Source organism: Amblyraja radiata, chromosome 5, assembly GCF_010909765.2.
Source record: "Amblyraja radiata isolate CabotCenter1 chromosome 5, sAmbRad1.1.pri, whole genome shotgun sequence".
NCBI lineage: Eukaryota > Metazoa > Chordata > Chondrichthyes > Rajiformes > Rajidae > Amblyraja > Amblyraja radiata.
The window spans coordinates 16,682,715-16,706,849 of NC_045960.1; the positions used below are offsets into that span (position 1 = coordinate 16,682,715).

Genomic DNA, 24,135 nt, shown 5'->3' on the forward strand with positions numbered 1-24,135 from the left:
TAATCATAGATTGACACAAAATGTTGGAGTTACTCAGTGGGTCAGGCAGATATACCAGTATCTGTAATTCTCTTGTTATTATGTAATGAGTTTAGTTTCATTTAGTCTAGAGATACAGTGTGGAAGCAGGCCCTTTGGCCCACCGAGTCCACACAACCAACAATCCCCCATACACTAGTTCCATCCCACAGACTAGGGACAATTTTACAGAATCCAATTAACCTGCAAACTTGCACGTCTTTGGAATGTGGGGGAAAACCTCACACGGTCCCAAGAAGTACGTGGAGAAACCACACACGGTCCCAAGAAGAACGTACAAACTCCGTACAGACAGCACCCGTAGTTAGGATTGAACCCCGGGTCTCTGACGCTGTAAGGCAGCAACTATACCGCTGCACCACTGTGTGAGATTTGTGTCCCTTTAGTACAGAAATGCGGCCTGCATTGAAACCCTTTCATCCTGACACTTTGAGATTAAACCATTCTCAGCCAACGTAACTGAGAAATCTAAATAATGGTACTAGAAGCTCTTGTACAAACTGGCCTTGAACACTACAGCCTTGTTTTGACTGGATGCCTCCCATCTCATCAGAAGATCTTTGGCAAAGTTCCATCTCAAGATGTGAGGCTTTGAATGTCAGGATGACATAAACTCTCTTTCATAGTTTCACATTTTCTAATCAAAGGCTTTTTTTCCTACTTTTGTTGAGTATTTTCTGTTTACCCACTTAGTGGCATAAAGTTTTATTGATTTCATGTAGCACTGTCCTCTAAAACAAAGCCTGTTTTCATCTTGTGCTGTGAAGTATTGAAAAATTACAATCTAAAAGACAACATACAGTGGCTTGCAAAAGTATTCATACCCCTTGAACTTTTCCACATTTTGTCACGTTACATCCACAAACGTAAATGTATTTTATTGAGATTTTATGTGATAGACCAACACAAAGTGGCGCATAATTGTGAAGTGGAAGGAAAATGATACATGGTTTTCAAATTTTTTTACAAATAAAAAACTGAAAAGTGTGGCGTGCAAAAGTATTCAGCCCCCCTGGGTCAATACTTTATAGAACCACCTTTCGCTGCAATTACAGCTGCAAGTCTTTTGGGGTATGTCTCTACCAGCTTTGCACATCTAGAGACTGAAATGTTTGCCCATTCTTCTTTGCAAAATAGCTCAAGCTCAGTCAGATTGGATGGAGAGCGTCTGTGAACAGCAATTTTCAAGTCTTGCCAGAGATTCTCAATTGGATTTAGGTCTGGACTTTGACTGGGCCATTCTAACACATGAATATGCTTTGATCTAAACCATTCCATTGTAGCTCTGGCTGTATGTTTAGGGTTGTTGTCCTGCTGGAAGGTGAACCTCCGCCCCAGTCTCAAGTCTTTTGCAGACTCTTAACAGGTTTTCTTCCAAGATTGCCCTGTATTTGGCTCCATCCATCTTCCCATCAACTCTGTCCAGCTTCCCTGTCCCTGCTGAAGAAAAGCATCCCCACAGCATGATGCTGCCACCACCATGTTTCACAGTGGGGAAGGTGTGTTCAGGGTGATGTGCAGTGTTAGTTTTCCGCCACACATAGCGTTTTGCATTTAGGCCAAAAACTTCAATTTTGGTCTCATCTGACCAGAGCACCTTCCTCCACATGTTTGCTGTGTCCCCCACATGGCTTGTGGCAAACTGCAAACGGGACTTCTTATGGCTTTTTTTCAACAATGGCTTTCTTCTTGCCACTCTTCCATAAAGGCCCGATTTGTGGAGTGCACGACTAATAGTTGTCCTGTGGACAGATTCTCCCACCTGAGCTGTGGATCTCTGCAGCTCCTCCAGAGTTACCATAGCTGCTTCTCTGATCAATGCTCTCCATGCCCGGCCTGTCAGTTTAGGTGGACGGCCATGTCTTGGTAGGTTTGCAGTTGTGCCATACTCTTTCCATTTTCGGATGATGGATTGAACAGTGCTCCGTGAGATGTTCAAAGCTTAGGATATTTTTTTATAACCTAACCCTGCTTTAAACTTCTCCACAACCTTATCCCTGACCTGTCTGGTGTGTTCCTTGGGCTTCACGATGCTGTTTGTTCACTAATGTTCTCTAACAAACCTCTGAGGCCTTCACAGAACAGCTGTATTTATTCTGAGATTAATTACACACAAGTGGACTCTATTTACTAATTAGGTGACTTCTGAAGGCAATTGGTTGCACTGGATTTTATTTAGGGGTATCAGAGTAAAGGGGGCTGAATACTTTTGCATGCCACACTTTTCAGTTTTTTATTTGTAAAAAAATTTGAAAACCACGTATCATTTTCCTTCCACTTCACAATTATGCGCCACTTTGTGTTTGTCTATCACATAAAATCCCAATACAATACATTTACGTTTGTGGTTGTAACGTGACAATATGTGGAAAGGTTCAAGGGGTATGAATACTTTTGCAAGCCACTGTATATATTTAATCTTTTTTTTAACGATTGAATAGTAATCGAGAGTCATACAATTATACATCGTGGAAACAGGCCCTTCAGTCCAACTTGCTCACACCGACCAACATGTCCCATCTACATTAGTCCCACCTGCCTGCATTTGCTCCATAACCCTCTCATCCTGTTCTATCCATGTACCTGTCAAAATGTTACTTAAATGTTGCGATAGTACCTGCCTCAACTACCTCCTCCGACAGCTTGTTCCATACACCCACCTTGTGTGAAAAAGAATAAATGAACTGTAAAATTGTACAGACAAATGATTTCTTAATTATTATCGAGAATAATTGATTAAAATTTCTATTCATATGTGGTATGATTTAAAATAAATGCATTTATCAATAAATGTTACAAAACTTGGTACTTTATAAACATGGTAAACATCTAGCATTCAATAAAAATCCAGCTTCCATATTAGACGGTGTCATACAAACTGTGATCTGGTCAAACTGGCCCACAACAGAACCAATTTCGCCCCAGTGACCCTCCTCACATTCCACAAATTATCCCTTGAATTGGAATGAGCCTGTAGGTTCTACTTCAAGGGAAGAATTGGACTAGGTGAGGAACACGTGTGAACACGTTGCTCCAGAACTGGTCACTCGAACCGCAGCCATTGAATTGCAGTGCCCTGGTGATACATGTGTCGTGCACATTCACAAGCCAAGCTCTAAATTGTCGTCACCTTGTTAACTAAAATGTCAAAGAGAAAGGGCTTTACATTGCGCTGTATGACTCCCTATAACTCTTATCAGTAAATCAAGGTTCCTCTGCAAGTGAGTAACACGACCTCTTTCCAACACTTTCTTCCTCAGGCAGCCAAAGCCTATGACGGCACATCAAAGGCAAAATGCATTTTTAAATGGATGTCTCCTCTGTTGTGGCTCCTGATATACATAAAGTGGTTTGTGTTTTCAAGGGAATTGCCGTGTCCAATTACGACCAGGGTGCGGTGTTTTAGTGAAGACTTTTGTCTTTAGGATGTTACAGCAAGAAGAGCGAACTATCAATCATCTCATGTTACACATGGATAACTGGCTCAAACATCAGCCAGGCCAAAGCAGATCACAACTGAGCAGACACCAATGACGTTGCCAGTTAACACAAAGCATCTTTGAATGAGATACAATGGAAACCGAGTAAAGAGCCATCCATGTTATTGTGATTTGTTTTGACCTTGCATTCACTGGGCTTTGGATATACACGAAGGGGCACATTCCCTTTAGCAGCCATAATTAGCCTCCAGTTGAACTTGAGATTTTGCTGTTCACAGCATTTAATGCATTTGATCTTGAAGATATCAGGTTTAGAAATGCCCTTCCCCTTCAGTAGCCCACTATTCAATTCAGGCATTTCCTACATGCTGTTAGAACAGATCCCCAGGTTGTAAATATTCACCTTTCATTATTACCTAACGTAATAATAAAATCTCAACACATATCGAGATCCAGCGGGCATAGGTTTAAGGTGAAGCAGAAAAGATTTAATAGGAACCTGAGGGGTAAAGTTTTCACACAAATGGTGGTGGGTGTCTGGAACGAGCTGCTGGAGGAGGTAGTTGATGAGGCTCGTTTAAGAAACATTTAGACAAGTGAATGGAAAGGACAGGTTTGGAGGGATATGGGCCAAACGCAGGCAGGTGGGACTAGTGTAGATGGGACATGTTGGCTGGAATGGGCAAGTTGGGTCGAAGGGCTTGTTTCCACGCTGTAAGATTCTAAGACAAGAAGCTGCAGATGTTGAAATCTTGCATTGAACACAAAGTGCTAGAGTAACTCAGCAGGTCAGGAAGCATCTCTGGAGGACAATGATAGGTGACGTTTCTGATCGGGACCTTTCTTCGGACTGCTTTCAGAAGATGACGATAACATAACGCACTTAGATCTGCTGTAAATAGTCCCATAGGTGATGTGCCAGTGAGCGGTTCCTGTGCCAAGCTGTTTAACAGCATTTTAAGGATGTAACACAGGACAGGGAACCATTGTACAACTGAGCCGATGGCACATTGCAGTCTTTGGTGAAATGTTACCAACTAACACAGTTTATGAGCCTTTTAAATAGCTGGTTATTTGTCCTCCATAATGGACTGGGCTGTGTTCATCACTCTCTGTGGGTTCAATAACAGAGCAGTTAACATACCAGGTTAAGGTGGATCCCGTCAGAATACCTTTTGTGGCGCAGAAGAATCAGAATACTTCTTAAACACTGTGATGTACCTCCCTTTACTGGCAGCTTGTTGCCTATACCCACCACCCTCTGTGTGAAAATATTGCCCCTCCTTAAAATCTCTCCCTTCTCACCTTAAACCTGTGCCTTCAGGTTCAACCCCTCCCAACCTATGTCCAAGATACCTCACGAGCCATTCATCTCTTTAATGTCGTCTGTTTTCCAGTGCCTTGTTCCCTCATCTTCACCATGGACATTCAGTCACTCTACACCTCCATCCTCCACCAGGAAGGCCTTCAAGCCTTCTGTTTTTTCTTCCTCAACCGTAGATCCAACTAATTTCTCTCTGCTAACACTCTCCTCCCCCTCTCCTGGCTGCATCCTTGACATGGAGGAGAGGCTTGTGTACTCCAGTGATCCTGAGAGCTATGTCTGATGGGGTTTCATATCCCTGGCAGGTTCAACCAAACCGGACAGGTCTAGGGTGAGGAGGCAGACGAAGCAGTCCCTGGTCCTCCAGGTTGGGGGTTGGATGTGGGGTTAACTACCCCACCCTGGAAAACAGTGTGAGTTACAGAAACAATGACAAATGAAAACCAAGTTACACACTTGGTTGAAGAAGGTGTCCCAGCGATGGGGAACATGACACTTCCCAGCCAAACCCTCAAGGGCGCTGGGAAGCTGACATATCTACTGACGACAAAGAAATCCATCCTTGTGGGGACATGGTACATCCGAACCATGTTCCAGGCTGGCAAGGCTGCCACAATTATGCCAACAAAATGGTGCGCTACAATCCTTTAGTCCAGGGCTTGGCTGAAACAAGATGGACACAGTCAGCGGAGATCAAATTGGTCAGCGAGCAGTCCATTATCCACTCCGGACAGGAAGAAGAGGGAGTGAAGCATGCAGAGGGAGTGGCTATCATGATGGCGAAGGATGCTAGAAAGGCTCTAACGGCATGGGAACCCATCAGCTCTCACCTCTTCACCGCAACCTTCAAAAACCAACAACAAATGAATGAAAGCTCACATAATCCAATGTTATGCACCCACCAACGATGCAGAGGATGAGGTCAAAGGCAGGTTCTATGACAGCTTGAACCATCTACTTGGTCGTATTGGAGGCAGAGACCTCATTATCCTCATGGTTGACTTCAAAGCTAAGTTTGGAGGCCAAAATGAGAGATATGAGGCTGTAATGGGAAAGCATAGAGTGGGGAAAATGAATGAAAATGGCGAGATGTTTGCTGAGACCTGTGTTAACAATAACCTAGTGATTGGGGAAGTGTATTCCCTCATAAAACAATCTACAAAACAACTTGGGTGTCATCAGATCACGTCACAGAAAATTAAATTGACCCCATCTGTATCAGTAAAAAGTTCAGAAGGTCCATGGAAGATGTCAGAACGAGAAGAGGAGCAGACGCAGCTTCAAGCCACCACCTCCTGGTAGGGAAATTCAAGCTGAGGCTGAAGAGACAGCTCCAGGCCAAAAGTCAAAGAGCTAAATACAACATTGAATATCTCAGTAGTACCAAAGTGGTGAAGAATTTCAAGGATACCCTCTCAAGGGAAAACACAGAGCTACAGTGGAGGAGGAATAAATGACAATAAATGAGGAGTGGGAACACCTAAAAGCTGCTTGGAGCTCAACCTGTGAGGAGACTCTATGGAGAAGGACCCAAAAGCACAACGAGTGGATAACACCAAAAACCCTCAACACAATCCAACAGAGGAGAAAGTTAAAGGACAAAGTGAACAACTGAAGAACGAGAGCTGAAAAGGCTTTAGCCCAAAAGGAGTACAACAGATGCCACAAAGAAGTGCGAAAGAACATCAGGAGGGACAAGAGAACACAGGTGGAGAGGCTAGCCAAAGAGGCCGACATTGCGGCGATTCAAAGGAACATGAGGGAGTTAGATACCATCATAAGGAAATTGTCCGGGACATGTTTGCATAGTAATAAACCAATTACAGACAAGAACGGTCAACTGCTTTCAACCCAGGAGGCGCAGCTCGACAGATGGGTAGAACATTTTGAAGGTCCTAAACAGGCCACCACCGGCTGTACAGACACACATTCCCAAAGGCAGGATACCACTACAAATTAAGTGTGACAGACCAACAAAATCAGAAGTAAAGGCTGCAATCAAGCAACAGAAAACTGGCAAGGCTGCTGGCCCTGACAATATTCCACCTGAAGCCCTGAAAGTAGATATAGACTCATCAACAGACATGCTCTGTGGCTTTTTTGGGAGAATTAGGGAAGAGGAAAAGACACCCACAGAATGGGCAGAGGGATACATCGTGAAACTGCCAAAAAAATGTGACCTAATAAAATGTGACAACTACCGAGGGATCACCCTACTTTCTGTACCCAGTAAAATTCTCAACCGGGTCATCCTCAACCGTCTTCAGGAAGCTGTAGACAAGAGGCTACGGGACCAGCAAGCAGGATTCAGGAAGGATCGCTCATGCACAGACCACATAACAACACTACGCACTATCATTGAGCAGTCTATTGAATGGAACACAATGTACATCAACTTCATCGACTTTGAGAAAGCGTTTGACAGCTTAGATAGGACAATACTATGGCGCCTAATGGACCACTATGGAATTGCGACCAAGATCATAAACTTAGTCAAGAACTCGTATGATGGAACCTCATGCAAAGTTATGCATGCAGGCCAGCTCTCTCAGAGGTTTAGTGTCGGGACGGGCGACAAGCAGGGATGTCTATTGTCACCATTCCTGTTCCTCCTGGCAATTGACTGGAACATGATGAAAACAACTGAAGGGAAAAGAAATGGAATAAAGTGGACAATGTGGGAGCAGCTAGATGATCTTGAATTTGCAGACAACATAGCTCTCCTTACACACACAGATGCAAATGCAGGAGAAGATGGACAGACTCTCACACGCTGCAACAAAACTTGGTCTTACACCCAATACAGCAAAGACACAGGTGATGAGGATCCACTCCAAAACCAGCAACCCTATCCTTATGCATAACACTGCTCTAGAGGAGGTAGAAACATTCACATACCTAGGCAGTGTTGTGGGCATCACCGGAGGGGCAGAGGTAGATGTAAAAAATAGAATCAATAAGGCTAGGGTGGTGTTTAACATGCTCACGAAGATCTGGAGCTCAAAACACCAATCTCAATCAACACCAAAATATGCATCTTTAACTCAAATGTGAAACAGGTGATGCTGTATGGATCAGAGACATGGAAAACAACAAAACACACTACAAACAGGCTGCAAACATTCATTAACAGCTGCCTTAGGAGAATAACATCTGGTGGAGAGACAAAGTAAGCAATGTGGACCTGTGGAAAAGAACAAGCCAGGAGCCCATTGACTTACAAATTTGAAGGAGAAAATGGCGTTGGATTGGACACAGCCTCAGGAAACCTGCCACAAACATCACCCGGCTAGCCCTGAAATGGAACCCCCAAGGAAAAAGGAAAAGAGGTCACCCCAGGAACTGCTGGAAGAGGTGTCTGGGGACAGAAATGTCTGAGAGTGGGCTCAACTGGGGAGATCTCAAAAGAACTGCCAATAACCGAGTGAGGTGGAGGACATTTGCCAATGGCCTATGCTCCATAGAGGAGCAAAGGGCTTAAGAAGAAGAAGAAGAAGAAACACTCTCCTCCACCTAGCGGAGCCGGTCCTTACTCGCAACAACTTCTTCGACTCCTCCCACTTCCTCCAAATCAAAGGCATAGCCATAAGCACTCGCATGGGCCCTGGCTAGGCCTGCCCCTCTATAGGGTACGTCGAACAATCCCCGTTCCAGGCATGCACTGACCCCATCTCTAAGCTCTATCTCAGCTGGAGCAACTTAGCGGGTCAAACAGCATCTCTGGAGAAAAGGAATAGGTGACATTTACGGTCGAGACACTGCTTCAGACTTTCCCCTGACTCTGTCTGAATAAGGGTCTCGACTGTAAACGTCACCTATTCCTTTTCTCCAGAGATGCTGTTCTGCTGTGCTATACTTCTTCCCACCATGCTTCCCGGCAAAGACTTTATTCCCTACTCCCAATTCCTCGGTCTACGCCGCATCTGCGCCCAAGATGAGGTGTTCCATACCAGGACATCTGAGATGTACTCATTCTTTAGTGAACGGGGGTTTCCCTCCATCATAAATGAAGCCCTCACATGTGTCTTCTCGGTACCCCGCTGCTCCACTCTTGATTCCCCCTCCCCCTGGTTGCAACAGAGACAGAGTCCCTAGTCCTCACCTTTAATCCCATCAACCGTCACATATGACACATAATCCTCCGATAATTTCACCACCTCCAACGGGATCCCAACACTAGTTGCATCTTCCCATCTCCACCCCTTTCCGTTTTCTGCAGAGACCGTCCTCTCCGCAACTCCCTGGCTAACACATCCCTTCCCACCCAACCACCCCCTCCCAAGCTACCCTTCCCCTGCAACCACAGGAGATGCAACACCTGTTGCTGTACCTTGTCCCTCGACTCTGTCCAGGAACTCAACAGTCCTTTCAGGTTAGGCAGAGGTTCACTTGCACCTCCTCCAACCTCATCTACTGTATCCACTATTCCAGGTGTGGACTCGTGTATTACGGCGAGACCAAGCTCAGACTGGCGATCGTTTCGCTCATTCCACCCTGACCTATGTGATCTCCTGGTTGCCAAACACTTTAATACCCCTTCTCATTCCCATATTGACCTTTCTGGCATTAGTCAGAGTGAGGCCAAATGCAAATTGGAGGAACAGCAGCTGATATTTTGCTTGGGCAGCTTACAATCCAGCAGTATGTATATTGATTACTCTAACTTCAAGTAACCCTTGCATCCCCTCTCTGTCCCCACCCCACACTAGTCATCATACTAGTTTCACTGTCATCCTGTTGAGTTCCACTGTCTGTATAACTTGTTATCACCAACCCACAGCCAACAATGAACCATTGTCAGCTCCACCTTTCTTTGATCATCGTTACTTTTTGCATATCTTACATTCATTTGTTCTATATCTCTCTATATCACCATCTATATCTCCCGTTTCCCTTTCCCCTGACTCTCAGTCTGCATCAGGGGTCTCGACCCAAAAATCAGAGGGCAAGAAGCAGATAGCAGAGGGTCAAAAGCTGTTACTGCGACTGGTGGTACTGGATTAAGCAAAGAATTTCACTGTGCCTTGACACATGTGGCAATAAAGTATTCCATTCCATTCCATTTCAAGCTTCTGTACCTCTGCTGATGGGAGCAGAGAGAAGGAGGTGTGACTGGGGCAGGGCAAATCTTTGATTATGTTGGCTGCTTTTCTGAGGCAGCGTGGTGTAGTTGCAGATAATCGTGCGGGCTACAGAGGGAATTTGCAGACAAACATCACCTTTATCATTCTGATAACACAGATTAGTGCGGCTCCAGGGTGCCACGTTATTTATAAACTGTCTTTGATATGCAAGTGCCTGTTCTGAATTCAAAGAAAATATTTTCATGCTCATTCTGAAGATTCGTCATATCTGTCTTCAAATATTAAGATGAAAGTGGGGAAATGCATTAAACTATGTGCTTTCCTGACATTAGCCTAAATTATTTTGCTTTGACTGACCTTGTAATATCAGTGGTTAAATGTGAATCGGGAAGACAGATATGTTTAGCTGAGGGCAAACCACATTGAAAGGAAACCAGTGTTACTGCAATGCGGGAGGTATTAGCTGTAAAATGGCTAATGGTGAGATTGCAATCCACTTTCCCCTCATTGCCTTTTTATTCCATTGATTTTATTGCAAATAAAAGTTTGTGGAAATGTAAAACAAACAGGCAATTTGCTCGTCCATTTCATACCACAATGTAAAGGCAAGAACTGTCTAAATGAATTACGCTCAGTAAAACTGCATTCAGGCATTCCCCGAGGCGATGATATCTATGATTTTAACCATGGCATGGAATGGATGGGTCATATCACTGTGAGGACATTCTTTCCTGTTTGTTTCTCTGCAGCATTTCAGTGTACAAGAGCAATCAAGCATCGAAGAAAGTAAGACTTCAGCATTTCTCTGCTCCAGACAAGTCAACGGTGGTGAGCCTGGTCTATAGGTTTCACTGCCTGTACGCTGGACTTGTCAATGGAAATATCGCAATCTTTACCAAGGCAGAAGGTAGGTCAATGCCATCCATTTACCACAAACTCCTCATTGTCTTTGCAAGATTTAACTGATTCATTGAATTACAGAATACAAAGTTCTTTAGACTTCGGGCTTACAAGATGCAGCATGGAAGCAGGCCCTTCAGCCCACTGAGTCCATGCCGACCAGTGATCACCTCGTACACTCCTGCACACTAGGGCCAATTTACAATTTTACTGAAGGCAATTAACCAGTAAGTCTATGTCTTTAGCGTGTGGGAGGAAACCGGAGCACCCGGAAAAATCGCACACAATCACAGTGAAAACGTGCAAACTCCGTATAGACAGCACCTGTAGTTAGTATTGAACCTGAATCTCTGGCGCTTTAAGACAGCAATTCTAGTGCTGTGCTGCTGTGCCGCCCTTATGATTTAATATTCTCTTACTATTTATTATTTCATCTTTAATAAAATATAGACAAAAAATACCAGACCTCCTCCATGAGGTGGGTTCTCAGAAATAAAAGGACAACCGTCCTAAAGATTTCAGCTTTACCAATGCAATACCCCCAAAACAATGCCGAAGCAACAAAAAGTGTGGCATCTTGCACGCTCTCAGTCAACAGTACAGAACATGCAATAAGAACAAAGAATGGTGGAAACTCAACAAATCAGGCTGCACCTGTAGAGAGGAACTGAAAACAGTTCATCTACACAAAACGCTGGGGTAACTACGGGTCAGGCAGCATCCCTGGAGAAAATGTTCTAGGTGACGTTTCGGGTCAGAACCCTTCTGACCCAAAAAATTACCTATTGCTTTTCTCCAGAGATGCTGCCTGACCCGCTAAGTTACTCCAGCATTTCGTGTCTATCTTCAGTATAAACCAGCACCTGCATTGCCTTCCGAAACATTTCAGCCAGTTCACTTATTTTAAAAGATGGTGGCAACATTTGACGGTGAAATTATACCTTGTCATGGAAAGAAATCCATGACTTAGCCACGTCACAGAATGTCTGTGAGGCCTTTGCTGTAGTGTTCTGTTAACCATAACCCATTTCTTATAGTTAGCATTGCAAAGTAATTTGTTCAATTTGGACAGATTATTTACAAACAGATGGACTTCCCTGAACATAGTTCTCTTCTATCTTTAATGATTTTGTTTGAAGTTGATGGAACTAATTTTTCCCATTGCAATCCTGTTCAAGAGATTGAGGATAGATGCGTTTTTAGCCTTGCATTGGTACCGCCACAGTTCTGATGGTTTTTGCAGTACACCTCTTTAAGATGAAGGGGCAAGATTTAATAGGAACCTGTGATAGTACCTGCCAGAGGATGCAGCTGAGGCAGGTACAATCACAATTTGTTTAAAAGACATTTCGACAGGTACATGGATAGGATAGACTTCGATAGATTTGGGACAAACGCAGGCAGGTGGGACCGGCGTAGATGGTGCACGTTGGTCAGTGTAAGCAAGTTAGGCCAAAGGGCTTATATCCGCGCTGTTCGACTCTATGACTTAGCCCAGCTTAGAGTGACTGTCACCTAGATTCTCCCTCAATCAAAACCTTTCAAGTAGTTCACTCTTAAATACATATCGCTCACATAAAATGCAACGATTCAGTTATACTGCAGGGAGGGTTGGAGAGAGAGAAAGGCAGTGCCACAATTGAATCACACAGCACAGAAGGACCATTGAACCTCTGGTCCCACTCCCGCATATCTGATGAAACTGTTCAATTAGTCCGCACTCACCAACTCTTTTTACACAGCATTGCAAAATGTTCCCTTTTCAATTGTTTCAAATCCTCTTGAAAGTTAGTACTGAATCTTCCACCAGTCATTCTCATCATTGCCTTCTGAGGCATCAACACAAGAATAATGGGCTTCATTGCCAAACATTTTGAAATGTCCAAGCACTCTTTATTCTGACTTCTTGTAAAAACAAAAACGTTTCCCATGAACTCGTTTAGTTTAGTTCAGCGATACAGCACGGAAACAGGCTCTTCGGCCCATTGAGTACGTGATCCCCACGCACTAACACTATCCTACACACACTAGGGTCAATTTACAATTTTACCAAGCCAATTAGCCTACAAACCTGTACATCTTTGGAGTGTGGGAGGAAACCAGAGCACACGGAGTGAACCCATTGCTGGTCACTGGGAAAACGTGCAAACTTCGTACAGACAGCGCCCATAGTCAGGATCAAACCCGGTTCTCTGGCGCTGTAAGGCAGCAACTTTACCGCTGTGCAGCTGTGCCTCTAAATTTCAGCAGTATACCTTCAAAACAGCATGAAGGTTCACAAGAACCCTGTGAACCTTAGCCTTTTCGAAACAGACCCCTTTAGGCCTCTGAGACCTCGCTGACCATAGATTACCCATTTACACTAGTTCTATGTTATTCCACTTTTGCATCCACTCCCTTACTGAATGAAACAATTTATAGTAGCTAATTAACCTGAAACCATGCACACCTTCAAAGGTTCATGTAAAATGGAAGCTTTATGATGTTTTGAAGGTATCCTGTTGAAACTTGGCCTTCACTATTCAGTGTTGTTTTTACCCAATCTGCTTGTCTTTCCCATAACTGGATTATCTACTGCTGGGAAACAGCCTAATTTTCCTAATTAGTCACCAATTGTAGGCCCGGACTGCTGATCCTCTAATGCCTATCCTAGAACCGGCTAAAGTATTTTTTTTTTACTATATTCATACTGGGCAGCCTATGACCCCATTTGGAGCGGTGTACCAGGCAGTGTTGATAGAAAGGAGTTTTCTTTCAGCAAGCTTCTCCATTTTCACATATTCTATCAGTGTCATGAGATACAAATCCCAGGTGGTTTAGTTTAGTTTAGTGTAGTTTATTATGGGCGGCAGAGTGGCACAACAGTAAAGCTGCTGCCTTACAGCGCCGAAGACCTGGGTTCGATCCTGACTAAGGGTGCTGTCTGTACGGTGTCACAATAAACTATCTAAAAAATCTAACAAAATAGAGTGCCTGATAGATAATCTCATATTATTCTGTCACCTCCCAAATAATCTGCCAGCATATTGCTGGGAGACGGAATTTAATTGTCTGTCAAAAGCAATTTGTTAGGACATTTAAATGTTACAGAATGTACTTTGATGTAATGATTTTACTAATCAGTAAAATTGGGAACTCTACCATTGAAACATAGAAACATAGAAAATAGGTGCAGGAGGAGGCCATTCGGCCCTTCGAGCCAGCACCACCATTCATTGTGATAGTGGCTGATTGTCCCCAATCAATAACCTGATCCTGCCTTCTCCCCATATCCCTTGATTCCACTAGCCCCAAGAGCTCTGTCTAACTCTCTCTTAAATCTATCCAGTGACTTGGCCTCCACTGCCCTCAGTGGCAGGGAATTCCACAAATTCACCACTCTCTGGGTGAAAATTTTTTTTCTCACCTCAGCCTTAAATGGCCCCCCCTTTATTCTAAGACTGTGGCCCCTGGTTCTGGACTCGCCCAACATTGGGAACATTTTTCCTGCATCTAGCTTGTCCAGTCCTTTTATAATTTTATATGTTTCTATGAGATCTCCCCTCATCCTTCTAAACGCCAGTGAATACAAGCCTAGTCTTTTCAATCTTTCCTCTTGTGACAGTCCCGCCATCCCAGGGATCAATCTCGTGAACCTACGCTGCACTGCCTCAATCACAAGGATGTCCTTCCTCAAATTAGGAGACCAATCTCTAATTTGCTTGTAATCTCCGTCGTTCCCGGGCATTCAAGTTGCCGAACCAGGGCGTGATACAACCAGTCCATGCAGGACAGTTACAGTCAAAATTTGTGACATTTATTTGCGCAGATCTGTCTGTCTGGATGGGAATCTTCAGTTCTGCTGTGTTTGGTAAACCTGAGGGAACAGATAGGGCTTGAGTTCACCATGTGTTGTAAACACACCTCCAGTGTGCAGTGCTGACTGGAAGTGCCACATTATACTGTGTTATTAAACCTCTGGAGTGGGTTTAATAGAAATACATGTGGCAGCAGTTTGGAAATGTGCCAGTCCCTGTTATCTTACATACAGAGTAATTATCTTGTGAAAAGCTCACTTAAACATATTTCCCACGGGCAGAACAATTACTATGAGCGTAATCTGGGATGCTTGCTTTGCCCCATCACTGGATGGAGTGCGCACTATACTCTGTATGCCAGATTTGTGATGATGAAAGTTTTATTTTGCTTGGCAACACCATTTTTTCACTCTGTGACCATAAATTAAAAGAAACTCGACTTGTAGTTTATGTACAGAACATGCTAGATGGCAGATGGTTGTTTTTATCCCCAGTGGATTCATAGCAAATGGATCAGTGTAGCATCGAATGCCCTCACAATGCCAGTGTTTTGGCAAACGAATTAGATCTAGTGCTCGAGCAATCGCTCTCTCCCCATTTTCCTTTACCATTCAATATTATTGCAACTTGATCACCTCTTTGTTATGTGGATTTTTCTTTACTGAGCAGTCAAGTGTTTAATTGTCAGATGTACCGACAATGGGGTCTTGAAATTCTTGCAGCAGCATAACATGCCTGAAAAACACAATACCCATCGATAATATATAATAAACAAAAAATCAATAAATTAATAACCACAATCCTAGTGCAAAAAAAAACTAAAGTCCTTTGTGTAACCGAAGATGGTCCATAGTTCATAGTTGAGGTTGGTGTTGTGTAGTGTTCAAGAGTCTGAAGGTTGATGGGAAGAAGCTATTCTTGAGCCTGGTTATCACAGTTTTCAGACTCCTATACCTTCTTCCCGATGGCAGGAGCAAAATGCAAGCAAGGCCAGGATGGTGTGGGTCTTTGATGATGCTGGCTCCCTGTTTGAGGCAGAGCCTCCTATAGATCCCTTCATTGGTGTGGAGGCCAGTACTTGTGATGGACCGGGAACTCTACCACTTCTTTATTCTCCGTCGTTCCCTGGCGTTCGAGTTGCCGAACCAGGGCGTGAAGCAACCAGTCCATGCAGAACAGTTACAGTTTTAATTCAGGTGTTTCCGGCAGCAACAGGGTGATGTGGGCAGGAACCATTTATTGCCGTGATGGATATTTTACTGAACTTTGATGTGCGGACTGGAGGGAGCAGAAATACAAGAGGAATTTAAAAGCAGCTGGAATCCATTAAGCAAGGTAACTGAGAGGGAGAGCTAAGGCTGATTGTCACCTAACCTGAGCAGGCAGAGTTGCAGGCTGAGAGCTGCTGCAAGGTTTCTTTGCAAGGTTAAAGTTCACTGCTCTGTAGCTCTGTCAATTCTGGTAGTTTCTGTACAGAGTTTGTATGTTTTCCCTGTGACCATGTAGGTTTTCTCCGGATGCTCCGGTTTCTTCCCACACTTCAAAGACACGTTGCAGGTTAATTGGCCAATTAACCTGCAACGTAGTGTGGGATAAAACTATTGTTTGATCGCTGGTCGGCGTGAACTCGGTTGGCCGAAGGGTCTGTTTCCGCACTGTATCTCTAAACTAAACTTCAATTATGTCTTTGTGACCTTCGAATTTTAATTCAGCTCTCAGATGTGTATGCTGTTAAAATATTTCAACAATGTCTCCCACTCTGGTTCTCACCTGCCTTCTAGTCTGTTTTACTAAAGCTAGTGCTGACGACTAGCTCAGGAAGGTTAAATTGCTCAATGTTCTGTGCACATTCGACATGCGTTCTGAGTCATTCAAAATCCTGTGATGGTGCCCGTGCAACTAAAAGTTCAGCAGCTTCTCAGTCTTGCCTTCCAACAAGTCAAAGTCTGAAGGAGGAAAATGTAATCATGCGCAGAGAATTGAATGTGAAAATTAATTTGTCTTTATTTAAATATGCTTACTTCTCGTGTAACTAGTGTACGGAATGGCAAAGTGTTTGCAACCTTTAATTATGGATAATACTGTTTTTTTAACCTCTTCATTTTTTCTGATTTACGCCTACTCCCATTAGCTGTGAATCTCATTAGAAAAAATGTAGTAATGATAAGGAACTGCAGATGCTGGTTTATACCAAAGACACAAAATGTTGGAGTAATGAATGGGTCAGGCAGCATTTCTGGAGAACATGGATAGGTGATGTTTCAGGTCAGGTCCCTTCTTCAGACTAAATAAAAATGTAAAGAATAAATATTGTCTTCCTTTCACTCAGCTATTTAGGAGACTGCATAATAATTGTCATTTGGTCTGTTTAAACCATTATTGCCAAGCCTGACTTTGTCTAAACTCAATATTGGAGTCATAGAGCAATACAGCATGAAAACAGGCCATTTGGTCGAACTCATTCATGCTGACAAGTTGCCTGTGTCCTTCTGATCCTTTCCCATTCATGAACCTTTCCAAATGTCTTTTAAACTTTGTCATTGTACCCGTTTCTCAGGCTTCCTTTGGCAGCTCAATCCATATGCCCACCAAATGGAAAGTCTTGCATTCAGCTCCCTTTAAAAATGTTTCCCTTTCACCTTAAATCTGAGCCTTTAGTTTTAGTCTCCCCTAACCTGGGAAAAAGACTGTGTTCATCCATCTTATGTATGCCTCTTGGGATTTTATAAATCTCTATGAGGTCAACTCGTAGCCTCCTTTACATCTAGGGAAATAGCCCCAGTCTATCCCTCCAGTCATTATAACACAAGCCCGACAGTCTTGGCAAGATGGTGGCCAACCTTTTCTGTAACCTCTCTAGCTTTGTCACATCCTTCCGATACTGTGGTGACCGAACTGTGCCAAATACTCCAGACACAGTCTCACCATTGTTTTGTACATACTCAGATTCCGAGTCTGCATTGAGCACATGATGGGCAGAACCACTCTCAGCAACAAGCCCTCAGATGTTGACACGACCTGGCCTTCAATTCCACCATTTTGCCCACCTTTACCTCCTCCTCATCCATTGCGGGTTTATAAGTTCATAAATCATCGGAGCAGAATTGGCCCATTCGGCCCATCGAATCTACTCTGCCGTTCAATCATGGCTGATTTATCTTTCTCTCTCAACCCCATTCTCCTGCCTTCTCCCATAACCTTTGACACCCGTACTAATCAATAATCTATCAATCTCTGTTTTAAAAATACTCAATGAAGAGCAACCATTGTTGATTATAATAGGGTTTATGTGAATCTCATAACAGAAACACTGTCACTGGGCTGCAGACATTGTAAACATTATCAAACAAGTGCCTCTGAGCGTGCCTTTTGTCTTTGTGGATAAGAGCAGCATTCAGTTGGAAAGGAAAATTCAAAGGACGTTTTACAGTGCATGGAAATTATATCCTCAGTTATGAATGAAGAGCTGGAATATATTAATACAAATATCTTTCTGCATCTTTCCACCTTCATCTGACATATTTTATTTGGTCAAAATTACTTTTTACATTTCAGCAAGAATGTAAACCGTATTTCTGCATTTCGACTCTGTAATTAAACAGTTCCTGACAGCATTGAGACAGATTCCACTTCAATCACTGACCTATTTTGCTGCAGATTAATTTGCAGACAGAAGAAATGAAATGGGCATACCGTTGCCCTCGGGCATTCCTGTCACTGCAGAGCTTAGGGTGACCCGTGGAGAATTGTGCGCGGCTGTAGGGCTGTTTCCATGCTGCACGATTCCATGGCTCAAGGAGAAGATGCCAGCCTGACTCATCATCAGCTTGTTCTGCTTAGAGGAGAAGGAGGGAGGATAGGAGGGCAGCAAGTCGGGGAAATAGGAATCTTGTTTTCACCCTCAGCCCATGTTGTTTAGTTTATTTTTGTTTATTATTGTCCATGTACCGAGGGACAGTGAAAAGCTTATTGTTGGGGGCTGTCCAGTCAGTGGAAAGACTATATCTGATTACCATCAAGCCATCCACAGTGTACAAATACAGGATAAAGGGTATAACGTTTAGTGCAAGATAAGGTCCTGTAAAGTCTAATTGAAGATAGTGCGAAGGACCCCAATGAGGTAGATGGGAGGTCAGGGCTGTTCTCTAGTTGGTGAGAAAACTATTCAGTTGTCTGATAACAGCTGGAAAGAAACTGTCCCTGAGTCTGGAGGTGTGTGTTTTTAAACTTCAGTATCTCTTGCCTGATGGGAGAGGGGAGAAGAGGGAGTGACTGGGGTGAGACTGGTCCTTGATTATGTTGGTGGTTTTGCCAAGGCAGTATGAAATGTAGATGGGGTCAATGGAAGGAGGTTGGTTTGCTTGATGGTCTGGGCTGCGTCCACAACTCTGCAATTTTTTGTAGTCTTGGTTGGAGCTGTTCCCAAACCATGCTGTGATGTATTCCGATAAAATGCTTTCTATGGTGCATCGGTAGAAAGCATTTTATTGGGACGTATTACAGCACGGTTTGAGAACAGCTGAATGTTTTTTTTCATTTTTCCAACATTACCTTTGAAATAGGATTGACAAGATACGACAATGGGTACTGATTGTGGATGATCAGCCATGATTACAGTGAATGGCGGTGCTGGCTCGAAGGGCCGAATGGCCTAATCCTGCACCTATTGTCTATTGTCTATGAATTTATACTCACCCCTCATCAAGTAAAGAGCAGAACAATTGTTCCTAACTTTAAGGAAACTTCAAACACGTTTGCCTCTCAGTGTCTACAATAGTTGTTTTTAGAACATAGAATAGGACAGCGCGGGAACAGGCCCTTCGGCCCACGATATCCATGATGAACATCATGCCAAGATAAACTAATCTGCTCTGCAGGAGATCTCCATATTGCTGAGTTCCTCCAGTACTTTGTGTCTTGCTCAAAATTCCATCATTTGCAATTCCTTGTGTCCTCTGTCACTGATAGTTTGTGAGGTGTACAGTATTTACATCTGCACAACCCTCTCCTTACCCTGTCAAACAGCAGAAGCTGGTATTGCTGTTTGAGTTCTGGAAACGTTTCTCTGGGTGTGGGTAAATGATGTGCATCGAGACGGAAAGGAATTACATCAATTTGTATAAATCCTCCACCCTCTCTATCAGCAAGGTTACTAGCCAGGTTAACAAATATTTGACACTCGTCATTACCGAATTCTATCAGATTAGAATATTTTAGAATTGAAGGTTAAAATTGCATTGTATTTGTAATGATTCTGTTCTGTCCCAAGAAGCCATTCAGCCCGTCGGGTTCCAAATAGAAAAACATAGAAAAATAGGTGCAGGAGTTGGCCATTCGAGCCTGCAATCCCAAGCCGTTCTTACTAATAGTTATCAGGCAACTGAACTGTCCTCTCACCAGCTGGAGAATGATCCTGACCTTTTTACATTAATTGGAGACCCTCGAACTATCTTTAATTGGACTTTATTGGAACTTATCCTTGCACTACATGTCTTTCCACTGACTGGTTAGCACGCAATAAAAGCTTTTCACTGTACCTCGGTGCACGTGACAATAAACTAAACTAAATCTTATACCCTTTATCCTGTATCTGTACACTGTGAATGGCTTAATTGTAATCATGTATCGTCTTTTCGCTGACTGAGTAGCAAGCGACAAAAACTGTTCACTGCATCTTGATACAGTTGACAATAATAATAAACTAAACTAAACTATTTCCCTGTAAACCAGCAACTTACTTTGCCTCATGCTCAACCAAGTTCCTTTGATCAACTCTACTAGGGTGTATGCCATTAGACAAATACTGGCACGACTTTGGATATGGGAGGAAACCTTTCAAGCAAACCACGGTGAGATATTAACATGAACTATTAAAGGTTGAGAATAGGTTTAGGTTTATTATTGTTACGTGTGTACCAAAGTACAGAGAAAAGCTTTGTTTTGCAAGCTCCCCAAACAGGGCAGATAATGCTCTACATGAATACTGTCAAGTCAAACTCAAGTACAAGGTGGGCTGAAGGGCCTGTTTCCACGCTGTATGATTCTATGACATAGTCAGTACGTACGTGTAAGGTCAAACTCAGGTCCAGTGAGCTGACTGCTGCTTCACTGAAATGGAATCCAGGGACCTCCCTGCATTTGATCGGACTAGTCATGTTTTATACATTATAATGCTGCAGATTAAATGTACTGTGCAAACTGGGTTTGACATTCCAGGGAAAGGGATGGGCTTTAATTGCAGAAGAGAGAAAACAATCACAGTTGAGGCATGAAAATGCAAACTCCACAGGCAACTATGACCACAGTACTGAAGCCAGCATTGAACTAAGACTGGCTGCTCCTTGTCCCAGAATCAGAGTTAATTTACTATCTTTAACTTTCATTTACTATGGTTTAATTATTGACCTTTAAAAGCCATAAAGATTTATGTTAAATTTCTCAAATCATCCTTAAATACGTCCAGGTAGTCTTTCTTTCTTTCTTTGTGAACACCTCATGATGCAGAATAAGCAAAGCACATAGCTGTATTCACAACTGGTGCTAGCGCTTTCCACCCCCAGCCTTGCTTTAATATTATAGATGGATACAAAATGCTGGAGTAACTCAGCGGGTCAGGCAGCATTTCTGGAAAAAAATATAGGTGATGTTTCGGGTCAAGACCCTTCTTCAGACCCGATATTATAGAGTTGTGTAGCACAGAAAGATGCCCTTCGGGCAACAACACCATACTGACCTCCTTGCCCATCTACGTGAATCCCATTTGCATGCTTTTGGACCAAATCCTCTTTTGCCTTGCCAATTTGTGTCTGTCTAAATGGCCTTAAACATAGTAATTGTTTCTGACGTTGATATTCCACATGGCATGCTTCAAAGATTCTTTGTTATTTATTGAACTTGTAAAAACTTTTGGTTTGTTGGAGGGTCAGAAATCCTGGTAAACAAGATGGCCAGTTCTCATGGAATCAGTGCTGTTCCTTGACATGTTTTTGAGGGTGTAAGAGGGACAAAAGCAGTGTGCTATATCTCAGTTTAGTCTGCTGAGAAAAATGTGCCGTTTGCAAAACGTTGAGACACACAACATAATTATATGGCTAACTAGTTTTGCCAGTTCTGTATAAAAGAGCAGATTGATTTTTTAAAACATATACAGCTTTGTTCCTGCTGTGTTTCATGCAAAATGAGAGATTAAACCTCTAAAATGGAAGTGTAAGTTCAAATGTTCTTTCTATAGTTAAAGGAATGGATTTAGACTTTAAGACATACAGTGTGGAAACAGGCCCTTCGGCCCACCACGTCCATGCCGAATAGCGATCACACTCCTCACAATAACATTATCCTACACACTAGGGACAATTTAGAATTTTACAGAAGCCAATTAACCTACAAATCTGCATGTCTTTGGAGTGTGGGAGGAAACCGTTGAACCCCGAGAAAACTCATGCAGTCACAGTAGGTACGTATAAACTCCATACAGACAGCACCTGTAGTCAGGATGAAACCCGGGTCTCTGGTGCTAAAAGGCAGCAACTCTATTGCTGCGCCACTGTGCAGATAGGGATTTGTCTGAACCTTAGATAAGTGAAGGGGCCTATAGATTGATACAATTCTAATGTCGTTGCTGTGGAGACACTGCAGTTTACAGCATGAATCAACATCAACTTCATTTTGAATTTACCTTGAAAATGCATCAAAGTCCACAAAGCCTCAGTAAATGTCCTAGAGTTGTGCAACATGAAAACAGACCCTTTGGCCCAAAGTGCCCATGCTGGCCAACAAGGGACTACCTGTACTAATTTTATTTTCCAGCACTTGGTCCATAGCCTTCTACGCCATGGTGATTTAAATCCTCAATCTCGATGTTTAACTGTTGTGAGAATCTCTGCCTCCACCTCCTCAGGCAATGTATTCCAGATTCCTGTGTTAATAAATTATTTCTTGGACCCTCCCTAAATATACTGCACCTTTCCTGCCCTCTGGTGATGGGGAAACGTTTCTTACAATTAGCCCTGTCTCCTTGTTACGGAAATGCTCTATCCATTGAAACTCCTCTCCTCCCTCCCCAATGCATTCATTCATCCTGTAGTGTGGGCGGCCAGAACTACACAGTACTCCAGCTGTGGCCTCTCAGTTTAAAGATACAGCATGAAAACAGGGCCGACAGATCACCGTCCACACCTATTGACGATCACCCGTTATGTTATCCCACTTTCACATCCACTCCCTACACACTAGAGCCAATTTACAGGGACCTGCAGGTCTTTGGGATGTGGGAGGAACCCGGAGCACCTGGAGAAAACCCACGCGGTCACAGGAAGAACATGCGACCTCCGTGGTTGACATGACAGCTCCGTGGTCAGGATCAAATCCGGGCCTCCGGCTCTGTGAGGCAGCAAATCTACCAACTATGCCACTGTCATTCATTCATTCATCATCGTTGGAAACATTAGCGACGCAGAGGTGCTGGTTCTCTGTCCTCCAGTTCCTGTGGACTTCTGCCGCTGGAAGTATAGGATTTTGATGTGTGTGCTTTATCATCGTTCCTTACAATGCTATGTACGACAGTGATCGCAACTTCTACTGAAGTGTGGATGATCATTGGCTCGCTAGAAGCTCATCCGCCTTTTGACAGGCCCTGTTTTAGGTCCTGCTGGGGGTCCACATCCTCCCCCCCAACGTGACCTGAATGCCACTGTGCCATCTCTCAATATCTATAAACTCTCTGTTATTAGCCCAACTAATGAAGGCTGTTACTTTCTTCATTTCCTTATCCATGCTGTCGCTTTCAGGGGTTCTTGTATATACTGTATACACTAAGGTCCGTCTGTTTCTTATGAGCCTGTGCCGATTTTTCAGCCAACTGCTGACGACTGTCAAGTTGTCGGCAGTTGCCTGAAAAAATGGCAATTGGAACGGCGATTGTCAGAGTGGAACACACACAAACACATCGCAGGCGGGGGACAGGGCAAGCGGGGGGAGCATTGTCTGAAATTCACACAGTGCAAAGCGAAGGTGATACAGACACGCACCACGATGAACAGGAAGGTTGGCACTGTAATTAAGACGGCTAAAGCACAGTGTATGGTAAGTCCTTTAAAAGAGGGGAGCCATGAGAGGGGGAGAAGGAGGGAGAAAGAGTGGAGACAACTTAAGAAGCCAGAGATACATGGCTGTGAAGCTCGGCGGACATTTAACATTACCAGTCGGTTACCCTTGGTTCTGAAAACTACTGCTTACGGTTTTTTTTTCCCCCAATGAACCAATGAAATTCACCGGTCAGCACCGGCTACAACCTACGAGAACCAGAATGCAGGAACTCCTCACGACCACGAAGGCAACTCCCCGGCAACCACCCGCGAACATGTGGCGACTGCATAGTCTCCTGCAGTCGCCTAAAAGTCGCCTACGTGGGACAGGCCCATTAGTACTTTCTAGACTCCTAGAATTTATTGCTTTTAACATGGCCTAATTAGGCCTCCCAAAACACATTACCTCACATTTTTTCAGTATTAAATTCCATCTACCAACTCATCAGTTTTATTTGATACCCACTA

General features: G+C 43.5%; 1 protein-coding gene across 3 annotated transcripts in view; it reads left to right on the top strand.

The window, feature by feature from the left end:
• Nucleotides 1–24,135, top strand: part of arhgef10 (Rho guanine nucleotide exchange factor 10) — a 243,141-nt gene that overhangs the window by 184,776 nt on the left and 34,230 nt on the right. For all 3 annotated transcript variants that reach the window (XM_033020671.1, XM_033020673.1, XM_033020674.1), the window contains one exon: nt 10,637–10,794. In XM_033020671.1, coding sequence (XP_032876562.1) covers nt 10,637–10,794 — 158 coding nt within the window. The remainder of the gene's footprint in view (nt 1–10,636; nt 10,795–24,135) is intronic.